This window comes from Podarcis filfolensis, assembly GCF_964270895.1.
Source record: "Podarcis filfolensis genome assembly, chromosome: 9".
Lineage (NCBI taxonomy): Eukaryota > Metazoa > Chordata > Lepidosauria > Squamata > Lacertidae > Podarcis > Podarcis filfolensis.
Genome location: NC_139610.1, coordinates 62,588,707 through 62,611,707, shown reverse-complemented (window position 1 = coordinate 62,611,707; position 23,001 = coordinate 62,588,707). Strand labels below are relative to the sequence as shown.

The 23,001-nt window shown below is 45.4% G+C and overlaps 2 protein-coding genes across 2 annotated transcripts in view; one reads left to right on the top strand and one right to left on the bottom strand.

The window, feature by feature from the left end:
* NUDT9 (nudix hydrolase 9) overlaps nucleotides 1-21,703 on the top strand; it is a 37,227-nt gene extending 15,524 nt beyond the window's left edge. Inside the window, exon 10 of the transcript XR_014538441.1 lies at nucleotides 21,498-21,703. The gene's annotated coding sequence lies outside the window, so the exon portion shown is untranslated. The remainder of the gene's footprint in view (nucleotides 1-21,497) is intronic.
* LOC310742473 (uncharacterized protein) lies at nucleotides 1,231-16,969 on the bottom strand. The gene is made up of 11 exons (XM_083572014.1): nucleotides 16,914-16,969; nucleotides 11,446-11,519; nucleotides 10,403-10,432; nucleotides 9,351-9,488; nucleotides 6,569-6,604; nucleotides 5,490-5,525; nucleotides 4,580-4,618; nucleotides 4,388-4,414; nucleotides 3,643-3,663; nucleotides 2,762-2,793; nucleotides 1,231-1,887 (listed from the first exon to the last, which is right to left on the bottom strand). The coding sequence occupies exons 2-10, from the start codon at nucleotides 11,503-11,505 to the stop codon at nucleotides 2,788-2,790; spliced, it is 393 nt and encodes a 130-aa protein (XP_083428140.1). The 5' UTR covers nucleotides 11,506-11,519; nucleotides 16,914-16,969; the 3' UTR covers nucleotides 1,231-1,887; nucleotides 2,762-2,787.
* Nucleotides 21,704-23,001: the final 1,298 nt, after the last annotated feature.

Genomic DNA, 23,001 nt, shown 5'->3' with positions numbered 1-23,001 from the left:
GATTCAGATGATGATGATGATTTCACAGAGTACAGTGGTACTGAGAGCGACAGTGATAGCTCAGAGAGCTCAGTTGTCACAGTCATTGAGAGGAAATCTCACACATTGGATAGACCTTCACAGGTGAAGGATGAACCACTGTTTACTGTTGGAACTGGTTCTCCTAAGAGTCCTGAGACAGAACCAGTGAGCAGAGAGGATCAGCACCTCATACGCAGGTCTGAGAGAGTTACAAAGGGTCAACCACCCAAGAGGTACTCAAAAGAGTTTGCTAACTTAGCTGTTGCATGTGTTGCTGTAATACACAACCGAGGACAGGTTGGAGCTGTGTCTAAGTCAGAGACAAAGACACAACAGAGAGTTGCTAGCCAAGGTAATGCAGATGCACTCATTCCTTGGAAGCCAGACAACCAGAGAGGTACACTGGGGAAACCAGTGGCGGGTAGTTCCAAGGGTGGAACTGAAACAACAGGGGAGTGTTATGTGTATAACAACTGTTTGTTTTCTTCTCTGGATCACGCTTTGCTTGCCGCAACATGCATTGATTCTTTTGGGGGAGGTTGTTACGAAAAAGGAGCAATGCTGCTGAGTGCTCCAGATGGCTGGAAAGCCAAACAGGATGTTGATGTTTTGGGACTGTACCGTGGGAAGAAGGGACAGTCTATTATGTGCACTGAGCACCGGATGTTAGCTCAGAGTGTCACATGACCCTGTACTGGATGTACATGGGTGGAGTTATTCTCTCTCTGCAGCTGGGTATCAGAGAGTGCAGACATGTTGTTCTCTGCACTGAGGAAAGACAGAAATAAAGGCATGTAAATACATTTCTGTCTGTCTCTTTCCCCTCCCTGGGGATGGCAGGGAGTGAGGGAGGAGGAGTGGCTGTGTTCTTCTTTCACGTTGGGAAGAATCGCCGATTGGAGACCTCCCTTGATCCTGCCGGGAGTTGCAGACAGGAGGTCACAAGGATTCAAGCCGGGCACCTGGAGAGTGCCAAATGCCTCTGAATGACAAGGCTTGATATCAACAGTTTCTTCAGTCACTTGTGGAATAACACATTGTTAATTGTGGTTCATTAAGCAAACCATGGCTTACTGTTATGTGCAAACTGGGCCAGCACTGTGGTTAGGCTTTGTCAGAAGCTACTGAATCTACATGGAAGAGAAAAACCAAAAATACTGAGGTGTGAAAAATTGTGACGTGTTGATTCTGCTCCAAACAGACCATAAATTTGATGTGCTCATTTGTATTCTTTATTCATGCAATTTTTAAAGTGAATACCCCTCCCACTTTCCAGCAAGAAACATAAAAGATATTGTCGGCTGGGTACTGTTAGTTACATCTTAGTACCGTGGGACTTAAGTTAGTCATAACTATTTTTTCCCATTGATTGGAATGGAATTAAAACACAATTAACTGAAAGTGACCTATTTGACTGAAATCTGTTAAGCGAGACATTTCAATCACTTACTGAGGCAGAGCAGCAAACCAAAATTTATGCATTTCTATCTATGTGTTACACAATGCAGTATTCATACATTTATCATCTTTAGTGGTGTTAATGAACTTTAAACCCATAGTTAAAACCGTGGTCTTTTCTTTTAAACTTTGACAATTTCAAAATGGAACTGTCAGTGCTTACATTTACCCAATCAAATATGAACGCTGCTTAGATTAGAAGCTGGTGCTTTTATATTGCATTAGGTGAAAACAATTCTTCACAAGAGATGACAGATGGTGTATCGTTGTCAAAAAAGGAAATTACTATTACTTATAGCCATTTAAAGCAAATAACTGCCATTCAAGATGCATACAAATGTGGCTTGAAGACTGCAGCAGGGAAGTAAAAGCAGGCATGGAACACATCCTTCATGTTCTTGCTGTCACCTTTAGAACACAAAATCAGATTTGAAGCTGAACGAATCTCTTACAACTGGGTTTAAAAAGCATAGGCAACAACTCTCTCTCTCTCTCTGTCTCTTTTGCAAGATCCCATCAATCTACTCTGCTTCACTCTGTAGTAGAGCATACACTTTGTACCTAGAAGATCCCAGATAGGGTTAGGAAAAAGACCTTGGCCTGAAAATTCTAGAGAGCCATTTCTAGTTAATGTATACAATATTGAACTTGATAGACCAATATTCTGATTTGAGGTGTGACAGAGATTTACAAGCTTGCAGGGCCGGCCCACCCATGAGGCAAGGTGAAGCAACTGCCTCAGGCGGCAGGACCCACAGGGGCAGCAGATGTAGATCATTATTCTCCTCCTGTTCCTGATGTAGATCTTAACTCATCCCTTCTTCCCTGGTGGGGAGGGGGATGCCATTTTGTAGTTTTCCTTGGACATCCAAACTGTCTTGGGATGGCCCTGGTCACTTGTCTCATTGCGCTACAAATCTGCCCTCCAAGGGTATAATTCAGCCAAAACAAAGTCCTCGAAAATCCCATTGGTTTCTGTTTCACCGAAAGCCATGGGGCACCCAGCCCAATTTTATGCGTTTTTACTTGGGGATACAATGAAACCTGCTCTCAGGTATATGGAATATTATTGTAGCCTTAAGCATTTTTCAACATTCACTGGAATGTGTCCTGAATAAGTGAGGGAAGTTGGCACACATGACGGGATGCTGTACAGGTTTTGGCATACTAGTATTAAACATAAGCCTTGTGCCTTGGCTTGCTGACAGTTAAGCATTTCATAAAGCAGCAAAGCTATAAATGATATGAAATGGAATTTGCCAACAAAACATTTGGTACATACCGCAGGAGGGTATCTCAGCTGGGATGCTATTTCTGTTGAAGAAAGTAATGTTTCATTAGTTAAAAGTTCTTATACAGAAAGTATGTAGACAGCACTTGTTCCCAATGTCTGATTCTGGTCCCTAGTAAAACTCTGTCCCAGTTTGGATGATCTTTTAAAGCTTCAACCCCCACGGCCCTGGATGGTTTATTATCCCATCATTCAGTCAAAGTTTATCAGTTCAGATGTAATGGGGAACTCTGGCTTAACACAAGCCATGAAGAGGGTGAGGAGTACTCAGCCCTGAGGCTCATTCATAAACCATGATTTGTTCATAATACTATGTTATGCTTTTTGAGGAGATGTTAGGGGAAGCCTTTGGGAGTTCATGCACATGCTGTAGAGTTCATGCACATGCTGTAGAGTTCATGCACATGCTTTAGGCCTCCTCCCCATAGGGCATAGACTCATAGGACTGAAGAGTTGAAAGGGACCACAAGGGTCATCTCTCACAACCCCCAGCATTGCAGAATTTTTTTGAACCCATGGCCCTGAGATTAAGAGCCTCATGCTCTACTGACAGAGCTATCCCAGCTTTCCCTCTTATCCCATTGCTATCTCCATGGGGGGGGGGGGGCATTCTTTAGTACTCAGAGCAAATGGCAAGTTGAGGTTTTGTTCCGATTTTGAGCTAAAGAACAGGTTTTATCTGGGAAAGGCATGGGACAAGCATGACTGTGGATGAGGGACATAGAAACTGAACCTTTTCGGTAGGGCAGGGGCATAGTGGGGGAAGCAGAAAGGCTGTGGCCTTGGGTGCACAATTTTGAGGGGGCACAAACCAGCCCCCCCAGACTCCAGCTGGTTGTTCTTAGTACCAATAGAAGTAGGAAACTACTTACCCCCACAATAGGTGGGAAGCCCTAAAAATGTGTAAGACAGTAAGACTGTTGAAAAGCGTTTGACATGATTCTTGGTATCCTCCAAGAAAGCTGTGGGCAGATATCAGGCAGAAAGGAATATGCTTTCTTTGCTACCCACTTCCCGCACCCAGAAACTGAAATCCACCAATAGAACCATCTGCAAAAAACATTGATTCACATCCAGGTACCTTTCCTGGTACTCAGAAGGTACCCCTCCCACTTCTGAAATTACACTTGAAAGTAGTATTCCACTGTAGCCAATGGAATAGGTCTCAGGGTGTGACTGGTCATTGCATGTGGTCTGCAACAGTTTCTCCAGATCTCAAATGTGTCCACGGACCCCAAGAGACTGGTGACCCCTGACTTAAGAGTTAAAGAATTCTGAGCCCAGGAATTTGTTTTTAGTGCCAAACTGAACTGTGCTTATAGTTCTTCCTAACCCTTTGTTCTTCCAAACTCTGATGCATCACGAGCCACTTTGATTTTTTTGGTTCTGACAGGTAATGACTCCATGGAAGCCACTTTTTCAAAATTCCAAATGTGCCCATGACCTCCCCCACAAACGTTGAGGGCTTTCTCTCCCCGCTTCTTTTGCAGGATACCTTTCATTAAGTGCAATGGCCCCAACCAACTCATATAATCAGGCAATCATTCAAAGACCTCTGAGTTTCCCCTTGGATCTCTGACTAGGGAAGTATGATGCAATGAAGATCAATGAACTTACCGCCCCAGGAATTGCAGAATAAGGGATCTAGAGAGAGGCAAAAAATCAGTACACTGCATTCTTGTAACAGAGGTCAGTCATACGGTTATTTGGTGAACATTATGGGCCGATTTCCACAGTGCAGTGTAGATATGCCCCCCCCCGCCACTGTGCTACGATCTAGTAATAATGATGAACAGTAAATTGTCTTACCAGAAATGGGCCACCAACACCTTCAGCTCCAGGGTTCACCTAAAGAGAAGGGACCTCATTCAATCATATAAAGCTTGGTTTCAAATGGTGGTTTTCTATATCCGGGAGCTGCCATAATGTGGTGGCAATCAGGAAACTATGAGATCATTCACTTTAGCTAAAGTATTTACAACACCGATGCAGAATTTGACGAGAAGTGTTGCTCTCTTGGTGGATTTTATTCCTTTCCCATCTCTTAAATTTCATAGATTTGGGGAGCAACCCAGAGAAAGTAAATGGCATTCCACAATGCAATCTTATCCATGTTTGCTCAGAAAGTGCTGTAACTTCCACTGAGTTCATAGGGACTTTTGCTTCCTGGTAAACAGGTATAACGTTGAACTCAATGTGGCTTACTTCTGAGTAGAGAGGTTTTGAGTATTGTGCTGCAAATGCACTCATTCAATGATCAAAACTAACGTTACTTGATTAGTGCTCTTTTGAATCCCCACAAAGAAGTCTGTTCTGAAATTGGTTAAGCCAGAATTGGCATTATATATTTATTTTTCAGTTCATTTGATCAAATGCGCATGAGTTTTTGTATGGAAGTGCGTACAAACTGACACCCTCCAGATGTTCTAGACTAAAACTTCCATCAGCCCCAGCCAGGAGAGTCATACAAGTTGGTCCTGATAGGAGGAAAACAGGCTGGAAAACAGCATAGACATTCAAAAATGTGAACTTTTTTTAAATTAAAAAAAAAAGGACTGTTGAAACCATAGGAGAGATGGCAGGAGATAACAAAGGAACTACCTTGTGGATGATATTTCACTCTCATTTCTTACTCAGTCTGAGTGTTAACCACAGCTGCTGCTTATGAAAGTCTGAAATAGGTGGTGGTATAGAAAAGCAAGCAGAATTTTGAACTTACCACGCCTGGCAGATTGCTGAGAATAGAGGGCAAACCCTAAGGGAAAAGAAGAAAACAAGGGAGATAGTTGGTTTTGATTCAATATCAATATTTAAATTTATTAAAGGTAAAGGCACCCCTGACCATTAGGTCCAGTCGTGGCAGACTCTGGGGTTGCAGCGCTCATCTTGCTTTATTGGCTGAGGGAGCCGGCGTACAGCTTCTGGGTCATGTGGCCAGCATGACTAAGCCGCTTTTGAGGAACCAGAGCAGCGCACGGAAACACCGTTTTCCTTCCCGCCGGAGCGGTACCTATTTATCTACTTGCACTTTTTGCGGTGCTTTTGAACTGCTAGGTTGGCAGGAGCAGGGACCGAGCAACGGGAGCTCACCCCGTCGCGGGGATTTGAACCGCCGACCTTCTGATTGGCAAGTCCTAGGCTCTGTGGTTTAACCCACAGCGCCACCTGCGTCTTTAGTCACTTTTTAAAAAAGCAAAAGCAACTCAAAGTGACTCACAACAGTAAATAACACACGCACATTAAAACAAAACTGAGAAAAATCTGATGGGTTACACTATCTAGGTTTCCTCCTTGTGGCAAAGCAGGTTAATTACTAACACACACTGATCAATGCTCCTTCTCCTAGGTGGGCTCCCTTCCCAGGTTGACAAGCCCCATCTGCCCCTCACTTCCCTCTACTACAGGCTTCCTCAAACTCAGCCCTCCAGATGTTATTGGCCTACAACTCCCATGATCCCTAGCTAGCAGGACCAGTGGTCAGGGATGATGGGAATTGTAGTCTCAAAACATCTGGAGGGCCCAGGTTGAGGAAGTCTGCTCTACAACATGGGCAGAAACCGCCCTCATGGACTCAGTGTTGGTCTCATCTGCTCAGTCTACCAGTGCCTGTCTTTGGATGCAGGGAAAGTCCCTAACTCACCAAGGGTTCAAGACCCGATGGCTACCTTCACCTGGTTAATCTTCGAGATATAAACACTCACCACAGGATTTCCCACCTAGCCCTTATCCCCCCAGTCTGAATCCTTGCTTTCCCCCTCTGTGCTAGAATTCCCCCATGCATAGATATCAAGAAGTTACCTGAGCTGGATCATAGGTCACAAAGATTGGGATCATCTGTAAAAGAAACAAAGCTATGAAACAAATCACGCTAACATATTTGCCTTTAATTATCTTAATAAAAAAATATTCCTTCCATAGCACCTTAGAGACCAACTAAGTTTGCTATTGGTATAGGGACGCGGGTAGTTCTGTGGGTTAAACCACATAGCCTAGGACTTGCCGATCAGAAGGTCGGTGGTTCGAATCCCCGCGACGGGGTGAGCTCCCGTTGCTCAGTCCCTGCTCCTGCCAACCTAGCAGTTCGAAAGCATGTTAAAGTGCAAGTAGATAAATAGGTACCACTCCGGCGGGAAGGTAAACGGCGTTTCCGTGCGCTGCTCTGGTTCGCCAGAAGCGGCTTAGTCATGCTGGCCACATGACCTGGAAGCTGTGTACCAGCTCCCTTGGCCAATAAAGGAAGATGAGCGCCGCAGCCCCAGAGTCAGTCACGACTGGACCTAATGGTCAGGGGTCCCTTACCTAAGGTGCTACTGGAAAGAATTTTTTTTTATTTTGTTTCGACTACGGCAGACCAACACGGCTACCTACATGTGACTTTAATTATCTTGTTATTCACATCCCCCTCATTAAATGTCTCTGTCCAGTTGCTAAGGCATCTTCTCAACAAAACAGTCAGCTGCATGAAATGTCATTTCCCCCCCCTTGTGTACAGTACACACCAGACTTTGGGGAAGAAAACCAAGGTTCTTATTGAGAACTACAGTTGTTTGAAACAATGGTGCCATCTGGTGGTATAGCAATTCTATAAGGGTTTTAGGAAGTGTTCAGCCACCCAGGAATCAGCTTAAGGAAGGGCTAGTAATTTGGGCTCTACGCATAACAGAACTGCATCAAACCAACCTAATACTAGAAATATATGTGTCAGTTCTTGGATGTTACAGCAGCATATTTTATTGCATTTTATTGTATACTGTATCACCTTGTTATTTTTAACTGAAGGTACAATGAAAATGTGCTTAGTGTATAAATGAGTTGAATACAATGCCTAGGAAAACACAGAGTTACTAAGATCCCCTCCAGACATCCTATTTATCCTGCATTCATAATGACTTACGCTCATGCTACTGGGCTGCACATATGAGATCTTGCTCTCATTACTGTTTGCGCCCACAAAAAGTTCCAGGGCAGTCACACTGCTCCGTTTCCAATTAGTGCATATCCTGCAACAGCCTGCTGAGATTCTGTAACCTTTACAGCACAAATGCTCTGGTTTATTTTTGTCTTTCTTTTGTTGTGCTATAACTCTCCACTCCACCCCATCCTACCCACCCCAACAGCAATAATGCAGTAGTATTGGAGAGGCTTAAAGAACAAGGTACAGTGGACGCTCCGGTTGCAAACGTGATCTGTGTGGGATGCACGTTCGCAACCTGCAGCGTTCACAAACGGCGTCTGCGCACGCGCGGGTTGCATGCGCAACCGCCAAAACCCGGAAGTAACCCGTTGCAGCACTTCCGGGTTTCGGCGGTCCGCAATCCGAAAAGACGCAACCTGAAGTGGCTGTAACCCGACGTATGACTGTAAAGCAGAATTAAGGCAGCATACAGATCCTGAAGCTGAGGCTCCAATACTTTGGCCACCTCATGAGAAGAGAAGACTCCCTGGAAAAGATCCTGATGTTGGGAAAGATTGAGGGCACAAGGAGAAGGGGACGACAGAGGACGAGATGGTGGGACAGTGTTCTCGAAGCTACGAACATGAGTCTGACCAAACTGCGGGAGGCAGTGGAAGACAGGAGTGCCTGGTGTGCTCTGGTCCATGGGGCCACGAAGAGTCGGACACGACTAAACGACTAAACAACAACAAATGCACTGTTATTGTATCAAGAGCATGCTGCAGAATACACCCACAATTAGGGGCGCTGACTTGTGCCCCACATTCAGGTGGCCCAGCATCATGTGAAGTCATGCACATGACCTCAGTGGGGGGGGGCTCAGCCCCCTGCCCACAAATATTGAGGGGGTTGACTCCCCTTCCAACCCCTATAGTTGGCGCTGCTGCCCACAACAAAGCAGTACAGTGGTGCCTCGCAAGACGAAAAGAATCCGTTCCGCGAGTCTCTTCGTCTTGCGGTTTTTTCGTCTTGCGAAGCAAGCCCATTAGTGGCTTAGCGGATTAGCGCTATTAGCGGCTTAGCGGATCAGCTGATAAGCGGCTTAGCGGCTTAGCGGATCAGCTGATAAGCGGCTTAGCGGGTCAGCTGATAAGCGGCTTAGTGGATCAGCTGATAAGCGGCTTAGCGGATCAGCTGATAAGCGGCTTAGCAGCTTGGGAAAAAGGGGGGGGGGGAGAAAAAAACCTCGCAGGAACTCGCAAGACATTTTCGTCTTGCGAAGCAAGCCCATAGGAAATTCATTTTGCGAAGCACCTCCAAAACGGAAAACCCTTTCGTCTAGCGGGTTTTCCGTCTTGCAAGGCATTCGTCTTGCGGGGCACCACTGTAGTCAGGAGCAGCCTTGCGCACCATCTCTTGTTGCTCCCAAGTAATATCCAAATCCAGCCTGATAATATGGCACCCTTTAAAATGATGGTCTCATCTGCTAGATGAGACCATCATCTTGATGACGATGTAGGCCACCCTCTTGCAACTTGCCATCAGTGGGCTCTTCCTGGGCATCCAGGGGTGCAGAATCATAGTTCTTCATTTTGGTGAATGGGGTTTGTGCCATTGAAGGAATGAACTTAGTACTTGCGACAAGCATAGGCACGCTCCCTTCTCTTAATGCCACGCTGGTATTACCTGTGGTGGGTATGGCTGTGCTGGAATCTGAGGTGGGTATGGTTGTGCTGGAAGTGGAGGAGGAAACTGAGGAGGAAACTGAGGAAGAACCTGAGGAGGAACCTGAGGAGGCACTTGAGGAACCATGATAGGAATGCGCTGTGGAAACAGAGAAACAGAAGGTGGAGACAGACAACACCGCAAGTGTGGTGGAAGTGGTTTGAACACACTCTGCTTACATCCACACTTGATTCCTGTAATGCTCTCTCTGCAGGGCTACCTTTAAGAAAGCAGCTGTCAAAATGCTTATGGGATCATGTGACACCCATTCTGTTCCAATTTAATTGGTTGCGTGTGTGTTTCGAGGCTCGATGTACGGTATATGGCCTTCTTCAACCTGTTGCTCTCCGGATGTTACAGACTACAACTCCTATCAGTCTCAGCATGGCTATATTAAAGAGCTGGTTTTGATATTTTAAGCCCTGAACAGTTAAGGACCAGGTTGCTCGAAAGGCTACCTGCATCCTGGTGAACATGAGATCAGTCATCATCAAAAGCCTATCAAAATCAAGCAGATTTTGAAAACTGATTTGCTCTGGTTGGTATTTGATTGATGACTTTATGCTTTTTTACACACACACACACACACACACACACACCCGTCATACTGTTTGATATACGAAGTTTACTAAATTTGGGGACTGGCCTTGTGAAGGGTCTGCCCTAAAAATAGTGGAGTCAAAATTAAGGTAACAAACAAACAAACAAACATATTCATGCTGCTCTTAAAAGAACCCTGCCAGAAATCAAAAGCATCTTCCAGAATGTGTGCTTTTAATATTGTTTCCATGGCACTAACACTCTTGCACACAGAAGGTTATTGATATAATTATAATTTTTATTTTATATACCACTTGTATACTAGAATGGCTTCTAAGTGGCATACAACTATAAAATCAATGCACAATCAAAATACACAATAACAAATCCATTGGGCCTTTTACCATCCTGAATTTAAATATACCATAAAAAAACACAATTAAGACAGTTAAGAAATACACAAGATGGTTTACCTCGTTGCTGGCACTGCCACTTGCTGACCGCTGTCAAAACATATCAAATAAAAACAGGGTTAGATTTCATGTTTTTGTGGTTAGAGTTCATGCTTTATGCTCAGAGGATGACATTGGGAGGTTTTGTAAAGTATCCCTCCAGAACCCAAGCAAAGGTTCCACATCTCCTATATTCCCCATGTCCTCAGGTTCCTGTCACCTCCCATGTGAATTCTTCTCTCTTCCCTCATCTCACAATGCAGTTTGAGGCACAACTTGTCCTTGCCCATGGATTGGTCAATGAGAGTTTGCTGGGAGAAGGCCAGAGTCCCTAGCATGGTGCTTCCAGACACTCCTCTTGCAGCCCATGGAGGCTTCTGCCTCTCCAAACATTTATTTTTTCATTTGTTTTCATTTGGGCAATGCAGGCCTAGCTTAAAAATGAATTTCAGATGTCTGGACCCCTCAGCCTTCCCCAACATGTCTCTGAGCTCAGAGACATTTCCCTGAGCAAAGGAGGAGAGGGGCAGCTGGTGTAAGGAAAGGAAGAAGATGATTCAGCAGCTAGAGTCTGGTGCCTGGCATAACAGGAGGGAGGGAAGGAAGGAAGGAAGGAAGGAAGGAGATTGAGGCAACCACTACATATGAGCCAGGACTTGTTTATATAATCAGTATACAGAGTTGGTTATTCCATGAATGCCAGTTTGGGGCATACACATCTCTGAAATGGTGAGCTCAAGTGTGATAAATTGCTGTTTGTATAACATACACAGGATTGGAAGAGCCTATGAAACAGGGCTTCCTATTATATGCGTACTGAGCAAAATGCACATGTGGTGGCACGCTTGCAACTTTCTATGCTGAACTGATACCCAGAGTAGGAAATATGTCATGTGCTTAGCAGCCCAAATGGCTCTGGTTATCTCTTTGACACCCCCCACCACCTTTACTTATTTTTATCTCATTGTCATGTTGTTACAGTGCGCAACAACTGTATTACGAAGAGATTCCAGCTGTAGCTGTAGTGACAGGTTTCCCCATTCCACAGGTTCAGTGCTACTTACACGGACTGGGACAGCGGCTGCTATGCTCAGAATGCAGGAAAAACAAATCAGCATTTTCATTGTGGCAGAAGAACCTGAAGCAAAATAAGTAAGGAACAACTGATGCAGGGTTTTTTTTCCAGCTTGCTAAAGATTGGGTAGTCAGCAGAACTCTTTACAAAAATTATCCAGAGGTTATCCAAGATTGTGTGGAGAGAGGGGAGGGGAGCCACATGTGTTGTTGCCACCCCAACATCTCACGACCCACTGGCTCCACTCCCAATTCTTCATGTCTACTGGGTTTGGCTAGAACACAATAGGTTCCTCCAGAATGCACATCATTTCCCCTTCAGAACTTCCACCCAATGAATGACGGAGCTGGCAACAACTGTGATATTGTGGGCATGGCCAGTGTGTGACCTCACTCCCCCCCCATGTGTTCTTCAAGGACAATTTCTGCAAAAAAATTTACTTGGTTGTAAATCCCATTGAAATTAATTACTTATTTCTACCAAAGCAATATATTTTAGTAATGTTATGACATTCTAGTGGACGCAGCTGTTCACGCAGGCTTCGTGATTTATGGGTGCCAAGATAAGGGGTCTCTGAAGTGAAGAAGACTCACGGCTGACGTTAAAAGCTGGAATGGAGTTTTTCCAAGCCTCTGAAGCTGCTGAGTGTCCTAAATTAAATCGGGACAATTATGAGACCTGGGCAAGATGGTGTGAGAGTTTGCTGCGTCAGTTTGGAGTCTGGCATACTGTATTTGAGCCCACTCCAGTTCCTCGGACAGAGAAATGGAAGGGCCAGAATTTGAAGGCCATAGACGTAATAGTCTTATCCGTCTCTCTGGAGGAAATAAAGACGCTTGCTGGAAATCTCACGGCACGTGATATGTGGGATGCTTTGAAAAAGGCCCACCAGCCAATCATCCCAGCCCAGAGTTTGACTGCATCGGAGGTCCAGGCTGTTTCCCAGAATGCGAGTGAATGCAGAGATGCCGAGGGCACCGATTGCAAGCTGCAGGGGGAGCCGACTGTGATGTCATCCCAGGCAGCATTCCAGCCTCCAGGGGGAGCCAAGGAGTCGGCAGCTGAGAGCTCTGTTTCTCGTGAGAACCAAGGTCAGAGCCTATGCAAAGGCCGGAAGACCAGACGTAAACAGAGCAAGATGTTTCCAGATGGCCCGAAGCAGAAGGGGAGTGGAACGCCAGTGGAAAACAAGGCTATGTTTGCTGGCACAGCTCCACCAAAGGCTAAAGGCACGTCTGATGGCCAGGAGCAGGGGGGCAAGTTGCAAAAGCCCACGCCAGTGGAAAACAAGGCTTTGTTTGCTGGCACAGCTTCACCAAAGGCTAAAGGCAAGTCTGATGGCCAGGAGCGGGGGGGCAAGCTGCAAAAGCCCACGCCAGTGGAAAACAAGGGTTTGTTTGCTGGCACTGCTTCACCGAAAGCCAAAGGCAGGTTTATTGTGGATTCAGGATGCACGCGACATATCACCAAAGACCGCCATCTGTTCATCTCCTTCACACCTCAAGATGGAGAGATCCACCTGGCTGATGGAAGGACTTTGCAAGCTGCAGGAGTTGGGACTGTGAAACTTGCAAGTTTGCATACTACCATCAGAGATGTACTTTTTGTTCCAGGAGCTGCGGACAATTTGCTTAGTGTCCCACAGCTCAATGGGCGTGGTTTTGAATTTACCTTCAAGAGGACTGTCTGTGTCATCAGAAAAGGCAAAGAGGACATTTTGCATGCAAAGTTGTTGGATGGTTTGTTCTGTCTAACTTATGATGATGTTCCTGTTATATCTAATGCTGATACTTGTTGTGTTGCACAAACTAACAAGGTTCTTCATGCAGGTTGCATTCATGATGCACATCGAAGATTTTGTCACCTCTCTTGGCAAGCGCTAGCCAAGATGCCTGAGTTGGTTGAAGGTTTGGACATCAAACCTTGTAAATTTCACATGAAATGTGTATCTTGTGCAGAGAACAAGGTGAAGGTTGCTCCAAAAGGCAAGGAGTCTAGCAGGCAGGCTTCCAAACCCTACCAGTTAGTTCATGCAGACCTGGTAGGTCCTCTAGCGCCCTCTTTGGGAGGAGCAAGGTACTTCATGGTTCTAATTGATTCTTTTTCCAGGTACATTCATGTGTTTATGCTCGAGCAGAAATCGCAAGCATTTCCTAAGTTCAAGGCATTCTGTGCTTGGTTGGAGAATGCTCATGGTAAACGTATTGGCTGTCTGTTTACTGATCGGGGCGGGGAGTTCACTTCTCAGCAGTTTGAAGCTTTCCTGACTGAGAAGGGAATCCAGCATGACTTGTCGACGCCTAGATCGCCATGGATGAATGGGCTTGCGGAGAGAGCAAATCAAACGTTGCTGCAAGGAATAAAAACCTTGTTGCATGATGCCAACCTCCCTGAGAAGTTTTGGGGGGAAGCTCTCTCGAATTTTGTTTATACTTTTAACCGCAGACTGTCATCACCTATTGGCTGCACTCCCTATGAGAAAATGTTTGGTAAGAAACCTAACACCAAGCACTTGAGAATCTTTGGTTCTGACATGTGGGTACACACCCCACAAAGCAACAAGCTTGGGAAGCGTGGGGCACATGGTTTGTTCATGGGGTACGATAAAGGTGCATACAGAGTATGGATGACTAACTCAAAGTCCATAAAGTTCACAAGGAGTGTTGAGTACAATCCTAAGTGGGGGGAAAATGTGGGAATTTTCCAGAGTTACCCAGAGGAGGATGAAGGTGATGTGAAGAAAGCAGATCATGCTGAGAAAGCTGAGGAAACTGAGGATGATGATGATGATGATGATGATGATCAGAGTTCGGATTCCAGTTCAGTGGGCGGCGCTGCTGCTGCTGTCAGTGACAGTGATGACACAGCAGACTACAAGAGCGCAAAGGCCTCAGTCAGACCATCTGATGCGTCTGACAATGAACTGGAAGAACCACTGTTCACCATTGGTCACTTTTCTCCTAAGAAGGAGGAGATGAGTCCAGAAGACTTGCGTCTGGTTCGCAGGTCTGAAAGGGCGACCAAAGGCAGACCTCCAAAGAGATTTGCTGATGAGTTTGCTAAGACGGCAACTGCTGTTCTTAGTAGCTCAGAGAAGGTGTGGGAACCTTCAAGCTTCAAAGAGGTCCAGGAGTTAACCTCTAAAGATGCTGAGCCTTGGCTTAATGCCATGAAGGCTGAAGTTGATTCCTTAAACAGGAACCAGACTTGGGAACTGGTACCGGTAGTCCCAGGAATGAGACTGGTTGGCAGCAAATGGGTCTTCAAGGCCAAGACAGACCAGAATGGCAAGGTTGTCAGACACAAAGCCAGATTGGTTGCCAGAGGTTTTTCACAGGTACCAGGGCAGGATTACCACGAGACCTACTCACCCACGGTCAAATATGAGAGCATTCGGCTGATGCTCAAGATCGCTGCGGAGGAGAAACTGCGTGTTTCCCATCATGACATAAATACAGCTTTTTTGTACGGGATTTTGAACGAGCAGCTGTACATGCTTCCACCTGACGGGATGCAGATACAGAAGGGAATGGTCTGTAAACTGCGGAAATCCTTATATGGTCTCAAGCAGAGTGCCAGGTGTTGGAACACAAAACTCACTGAAACGTTGCTTTCTCTAGGTTTTCACCAGGGCAAAGCTGATCCATGTGTGTTTGTCAAGGAGGAGGGGCAAAACAAACTGTATTGTTTATGTTTTGTTGATGATCTTCTGATGTTTTGGAAGAATCAGGCTTTCTACCAAAGCACCCTAGCTCAGCTGAAGGAGCACTTTGACATGAAGGATCTTGGTGAGGTATCCAACTATCTTTCTCTGCAGGTGGAGAGGGACCAAGCAGGTAATTTTCTGGTACACCAAACACAGAAAATTGCTGATGTATTAACCAGGTTGAATTTGGTTGATGCAAACCCAGCAGACACACCGATGGTGACAGGTTACCAGGTAGACAGTACTGCTGAAGCGTTTTCTGACACAACGCTGTACAGATGCATTCTAGGCAAGTTGAATTTCATTGCTAGATGTTCAAGACCTGACATTGCTGTAAGCACTAACCTGCTTAGCAGACATGCTAACAATCCTACTGTTCAGGATTGGAAAGCTCTGAAGCGCATAGCCCGGTACTTGAAAGGGACTATGCACTACAGGCTGAGGTTCACCAGTCAGAAGACTGGAGGTCTTGAAATCTTTGCAGATGCAAGTTTTGGAAGTGACACCACGGATGGTACAAGCACTTCTGGAGTATGCTACATGTACAACCACTGCCTGTTTGACTGGTTGTGCAAAAAGCAGACGACAGTTAGCCTAAGTTCCTGTGAAGCAGAACTCAATGCTCTGTCATTTTCACTCATGGATTGTGAATGGTTGATGCAACTGTTTAAGGACATTGGGGTTTCTGTGAAATGTCCTATACAAGTGTATCAAGACAATAGATCTTGTTTGGCTTTGCTGAACTCGGAGAGTTGCAAGCAAAGGACCAAGTACTTGCAGATTAAGCTACATCGTGCAAGAGAGTGTATTCAGAAAGGACTTATTCAGGTGTCCTACATGCCAGGAAATGAAATTCCTGCTGATCTGTTGTCTAAGGTTGTTAACAGAGAACAACTGAAGGTTTACGCACAAAAGTTGCAATTGGGTTGAACCACAGGTACTACAGGTTACACGGAAAGGGGGAGGATGTTAGGATATTTCCGTTCCACCTTAAAAGGGAGCAGGATGTTTGTATAACACCCTGCGTAAGTTCCTGTCTCACAGGATGTTTATGCTATATGTTCCTTTCGATTGTGCTGTCTTGCCTGAGCAGTCGGAGGAGACGGTCATGATTTCTTTGTTCTGACCAATGCCTAATAAACTGTAAATATGCAGTTCTGCTCTCATGCTGTGCAACTTCTGTTGTGTGAATTCTGCTGAAAGAGTGTGCTCTAAGCCAGAGGCTTAGTGTCGCTGAATTGCTGATATTGCCTGACTACGGGAGGTCGATGGATCGTCCGGCATCCGAGCTTGGGGCTCAGATGGACTCTTATCTCCCTGGCAGTATCCCAACACTTTTTGACTTCTAGATATACATTTTGGCTCATAGCTGGAGTCTAATCTGGATGCCAGCCCTGATGAGATGTAACGAATATATGTAATTTTACCTGTAGAGTACATTTATGACACATCCAAGTAGTTTAGGCTCTCTAAATTGCACTAAAATCCTTGGGTGCATCCAGATGGGTGATTATTGCGGGATCGATGCTCCCAATGCATGAAAAGCTTTTCTTTTTGGCAGTAAGCACACAGTGTCGTTGCCATCAAAATGCTACCCTGTATCTCTCCCTCCCCAATTCAGATTTTCAATTACCAAGGAAAATCCATTAAGCTGAAAACAAATAAACACATGTTGTCAACAAGCCTCATGTGATAACTCAGGAACCCGTTTGCAATGCTAAGCCCCAAAATGGAAGCCCCCCAAGACTTACCTTTAGTTTGCTTCAAGGTCGGCTGAAGAAAAATCTAGAAGTCAACTTATTCTCACAACTCTATGTTAGCAGCTGGTATTTATATTACTGTATAGTCATGTCCCAATGACATGGCTTTAACCATCAAAGAAAAAAAAATCACTGGTCTTCATGAGTCATAATTTGTTAATACCCAATAAGATTAGGAGTTTTGGTTTTGCGTCTGTGGTTTACCTGCAGAAATCCCTGGGCTATCTTTTTATTGTGATAAGAAGCGATTGTAAGAGGAACTGCCCCTAAGTATGTACTAATGCAGCAGTCTGGCTGATGACAAGGTCACTACCTCAATATCATCGGGGAAATAATACAGTATCTCCACTGCACTGAGTACCACAATGGCAGAAATTCTGAGGGTGTGCATCTGCTCTGGACAACCTGTACAGTGGCAACCTGTTTCAAAGAGTTGTGGACCTTGTTTGAAGCAAAGCAACCTTCTCCAACTTTGTCTGAAGCAATCTGGGCTGCTCCCAAAACTTCAGATCCATTCCTCAGATTTGGACACAGAGAATGAGACTGCGTGCATCTTATTGAGCTCCAAATTATTAAGCTAAAATCCATGTACCTGGGAGTAAGTGCATTTAAAAACAGTGGATTTTATTTTTGACTCTACATTCACAGGATTGCACTGATAGTGATGGTGCCCCAAAGATGACTGCCCCACTCTGGGCTGATATGGTTGGATCTATATGCGATGGCCTTTGCTTATGACCACTGTTGCATCTCAGGTACAGGATCTGATCCCAAGGTGTTTTTTGTTCAAGACCACACGTTAGCCACTGGACTAAACAAATACTATTCATTAATAAATCATGCCCAGGTAATCCTATTCATATTTTTACAAAGCTTAGGGAAGTTGAAACTTACCCAACTCCTGTTATTAAAGGGGGGGGAAACCTTATTATCATCTCACAGCCAAGACCCACCCAGTCCAAGATCCTCTGTTCTTACATTGCTTGCTTATTTTGAAACCTTACTTTCTAAATATTTGTCAGTCAGTAATCTTCTCCGGTTTAAAATATCTGAAGACAACACCCCAAAATGAAACATCGGGAACACCACCCACCACAGATAATTATCTTCTTAGTTCAGGCTTCCATATCCCTCCGAGTAGATTTGCCACTGTGTCATCCAAATTGCTATAAAATTGGCAGGAAAGACAAATATGTGTTTTGCAGTAGTGAGGAGAGAGAGGAAGAGAGAGAAGGCCTGCTAGGAATTCAACCACTCTTCCCCCAACCTAGTGCACTCCAGATGTTTGGCGTACATCTTCCTTGACTGTTGACCATGCTGGCTGGGGCCAATTGGCGACGTGGTCCAAAACTTCAGAAGGGCATCAGGTTACCAACACTAGAGCCAGTGTCAGGTGCTCCCAGGTACAGACCCAAGAATCTTTGGTCCCATAAGCAGCTCCCAAACTCTCACCACTGCCACACTGAACATCATCCTAGCAGGAAGGAAGGCCCTGGACTAGCTTTGTCCACCGAGGCTAGCCATCATTAGGTCATATTAGATAGGAAGGGGTTTAATATGCTTATTGTTTGGGCTAGGAATTTGCCTTGGTAACAAATGTGAGGAGAACCTGAGCTTACAGGGTTAAACAGCTCAGAGTGTACGCCCTGCCTACAAATTGGGAGGAGGGGAGAGACACGTCATATCCGACAGTCTCCAGCCTTTGTTCTTTTTCTCTACTTTCGCTTTTGAGGAGAGAGGATGTGTTTTCATGATGCTGTTCGCTGTGATAGACAATGGATAGTCTGCTGTAAATAAAAACTGCTTCTAGCTGCTAATATCCTGAGTGGATTTTATTTAAGCACACTGAAGAACGCATTGGAGCTTGCAGCTTTCTCTTGCCGCACGTTAAACTCTGCGTTTGCTCAGAGCCTTTGGAATGTGGCCTTCGCAGCCGAAGCGGGCTGGACGCCAAGGCTTATATGAGCAATTAACATTCTTCAACAAAGTCTGCCTGGTCCTGGAACATTTCTGTGCTACCCTTGACTGACTCCCATGCCTGGCCCATCATTTGGGACTTCTGGTTCATGGCTCACCTCTAAAATTTGCCTTTGAAAGTAAAATGATGAAGCAGCATGTCATCCAACACTTCACAGATGAAAACAGGAACACACGTTACATCCAGTGACGAACACAAGAACATCCCAATTAGATTAGGTCTGTCTGATCGAACATTCTGTTGTGTGCCAAGGCACCAGAGCCACAAAGTTCCCAGGAGAACAATAAAACATACTGACAGAGTATTTTGGTTTGTGGGTTCAAATAGGCCACAACTTTATCGGTTGCAGATGTGAGCGGTGTGGCTTAGGCATTGGGGTGAAGCCAGGCTATATGTTGACTCCTGGCAGGGAGCCCACAGAAGGGTAAACCACCAATAGGGGGTGCCCTATGACTTACATTATATAGGGGTTCCCTGAGGGGTCCCCGTAAGGGCTAAGCCCACATCCAGGCTTCAGACAGTATTCACATCCAAGATCCCTTTAACAGGATACCCTTCCTGAGGAGGGGCAGGCGAAGGCAGCAACCTCCCCTCCAACCAACCAAAGGCTTATCCAATGCCCAACCTCACAAAAGTTGTGACGATTGCTACCAGGTAGGCGAAAACCAAATGGCCATTTTGCCAAGTGGGAAAAGTTCCTATCCGGCCCCAATAACATGGCGACTGACAACTGCCATAGCAAGGCGTGAAAAGAGGGTTTGATCCGAAAAAGAGGCAAGAGGGTGCCGACCGGCCACACTGTGATTAATTGTTGTTGTTGTTTACCAACCACTAAACACAAACAGCGAAACCCCCCAGGTGGCTGATACATTGGGTATACAATTTTCAATAATATACATATTCAATAATAATATATTCAAATCAACCATATGTGCACTTCTATATAACTTAACACTCCTCCTTCCACAAAGTTTATTTAACTTTTAACATTTTAATTGCCCCAAATTGTTTAAACCTGCTCAAATAATTCAATATCTTCTCAATATCTGTGATTAAATTGCCCATGGCCACACTCACCTTGCCAGCTGGTTGGCTGGGACTGTCCCCCAGCACAGATGACACGGCCAGCTGTGACACGGGGGGAGGCAGCATACCTCCACCCCTGCGCTGGAAAACTGTTGAGGCCCGGCTGCTTGGCCTCAATGCTACCCACTGGGTAAAAGGTGAGTGGACTTCTCACAGTGGTCAACCAGATGCCTATGGGAAAGCCTGAAAACTGGACATGAGTACCAACAACTGGTATTCAGAGCATGTCACCTCTGATCTTGGAGGTAGCACATAGTCATCCTCCATTAATTTGCCTAATCCCTTTTTAAAGCCATCTAAATTAGTGGCCATCGCCACATCTTGTGGTTGCAAATCCCATAGATTAAGGAAGAACACAAGAGCCCCGGTGGATCAGGCCAGCTGCCAATGGCTCATCTAGCCGAGGATCCTGTTCTCACAGTGGCCAACCCAATGCCCATGGGAAGTCTGCAAGTAGGACATGAGTGTGAGCATGTGATTTCCCTCAACTCGTCAGTGGTGTAGTGGTTAAGAACGGTGGACTCGTAATCTGGTGAACCAGGTTCGATTCCCCGCTCTTCCACATGCAGCTGCTGGGTGAACTTGGGCCAGTCACACTTCTCTGAAGTCTCTCAGCCTCACTTTCCTCCCAGAGTGTTTGTTGTGGGGGAGGAAGGGAAAAGGAGATTATTAGCTGCTTTGAGACTCCTTTGGGTAGTGATAAAGCGGGATATCAAATCCAAACTCCTCCTCCTCCTCTTCTTCTTCTTCTTCTTCTTCTTCTTCTTCTTCTTCTTCTTCTTCAGCATTCTTCCCACCTGTTGTAGTCCCATTGCCGAGTAACAGCATGCAGGACTTGGTGGAGTACCAGGCAAAATCAAACAAAAGAGAAGAGACTCTAGGAAATGCTTGACAGAGTCAGCATATGAAGACAAGTCCGTTTCGAGGGCCAGGCAAACAGCAATCCACATAGTCAGACAGTCCAGTGGTCAAGGAATCCAATAATCACAAAGCCAAGGGTTCAGATGGAGAGCAGGCAGCAGCAAGGTCGGACCAGGAACCACAGATGTTGTTTCCAGCATCTGACTCTGCTGCTGAGAGCTGTGTTTAAGAAGGCTGAAGCCAATTGGTTCTCATCAGTGCCTTCTGTTCTGTGACCTTGAAGGCTGATCAGCTGCAAGTGGAGTCACTCCCCCTTCTCCACCTTCAGGGTGCTGTTCAGCAGGTGAAGCTGCCTCCTGTCCCATGACAGTATCATACCCACAAATGGGGAAACATATGTTATGAAGGGGCCCACTTTCTCACAACTCAACTTAGCAAAGGAGAAAATATGTGCTGCTGAGTTGTCTTCCTCAAAGGAAAGCTACACACACATACGTAAGCAGCAGCAAAGTGATTGTAAACTGCCTTGGGCCACTCTTAATATTAGCTTTGCCTCTGGGCCACTTTGTGACATGGAGGTCATTATACTTTGGAACCATCCCTGTGAGGAAGGCTTATCTGCAAATCACCGATGATGCTAACCTGTTAAGCAAGCCAGCTTCTCATTGGTTATATTTGTAACACTTAGTTTTTTCTTACGAACCTTTGACTAAAGTTTGGGATGGCTGTTCATTATGTACCCTTCTATTTGTTATGTCAAGCTGCCAATAGTTTCTGAAACACGTAACGAAACAATTCTTTGACTTCTGAATAAATTGCACAGCAGCCACAGTTTCTGGCATGCCTTGCCTTCTGCGTATGTTATCTGTTCTTGCTTTGCTCTGGCAGGCCCGAAAGCACCATTTCCCAGCAACCGTGCTTCCATCCCAGAGTCCTGACTCTGGACAAATGGGAGGGCAAAATGCTGGAATACAATATTACTCAAGCCAGCAGCACAACTGGATACCTTCATCTGCCCCAGCTGCAACAAAACATGTCTTTACTGCATTGGTCTCTACAGCCACAGCAGGTGTTGCAACCGTCCAATAGTTATGAAGGGGCCCACTTTCTCACAACTCACCTTAGCAAAGGAGGAAAGATGTGCTGCTGAGTTGTCTTCCTCAAAGGAAAGCTACACATGCATACACATGCTGCTGCAAGCTAGGAATATACAGATTTAAAAGAGCAAACAGCAACAGTAGAACTGCATGGTTCCGATTGGCTTAGGCCTCCAAGCTTATTTTTGTGTGCCTTAATCTCTGAGACAAAGTGTGACAAAAGGAACTTTAAGAAAGAAAAATGAAGGCTCTCTTTTTCATTTAATTACCGTACTTGTTTGTAAAAATAAATAAATAAATAAATAAATAGTTTTTTGGGGGGAGCAGAGAAAGTTCAGTGGGGCAGAGCCCCATCTCCCATTGGCCAGGGGCCTGCTACCCCTTTCTGAAGTTTTTTCCAGTTCTACAATGCCCTTTTTTAAAGGTGCAGCTACCACACGGTACTCCTTGCGCGGTCACAGTTTAGCTACCAGGCTACGGTCAAGGGTGTTGGTTTTCGGTGGTACCAGGATACAGTGGTCCTTCGGGTTACAGATGCTTCAGGTTACAGACGCTTCAGGTTACTGACTCTGCTAACCCGGAAGTAGTACCTTGGGTTAAGAACTTTACCTCAGGATGAGAACAGAAATCGTGTGGTGGTGGCAGAGGGAGGCCCCATTAGCTAAAGTGCTACCTCAGATTAAGAACAGTTTCAAGTTAAGAACGGACCTCCACTGGAGGTACCACTGTATCTGAAAGGTCACCTCTCCTTATAAACCCAATTGATCCCTATGCTCTACACAGCTCCATTCTGCACAGTGTGGCAACTGGGCTTTAAATGTTGTGGCATCCACCCTTTGGAATTCCCTCCCCTTATAAATGATACAGGCGCCATCTTCTCCGTTTTCTTTTCAGCACCCACTAAAGACCTTCCACTTCAACACGGCTCCAGGCTGAGATCTTCGGGAATTTTAATAAAGATGTATTTATTGTTTTATCATTAGTTCTGCACCACCCTAGGCTTCTTTGGCAGGAGGTGAGGGATATAAAATGATTTGCATAATGGCATTATGAATTA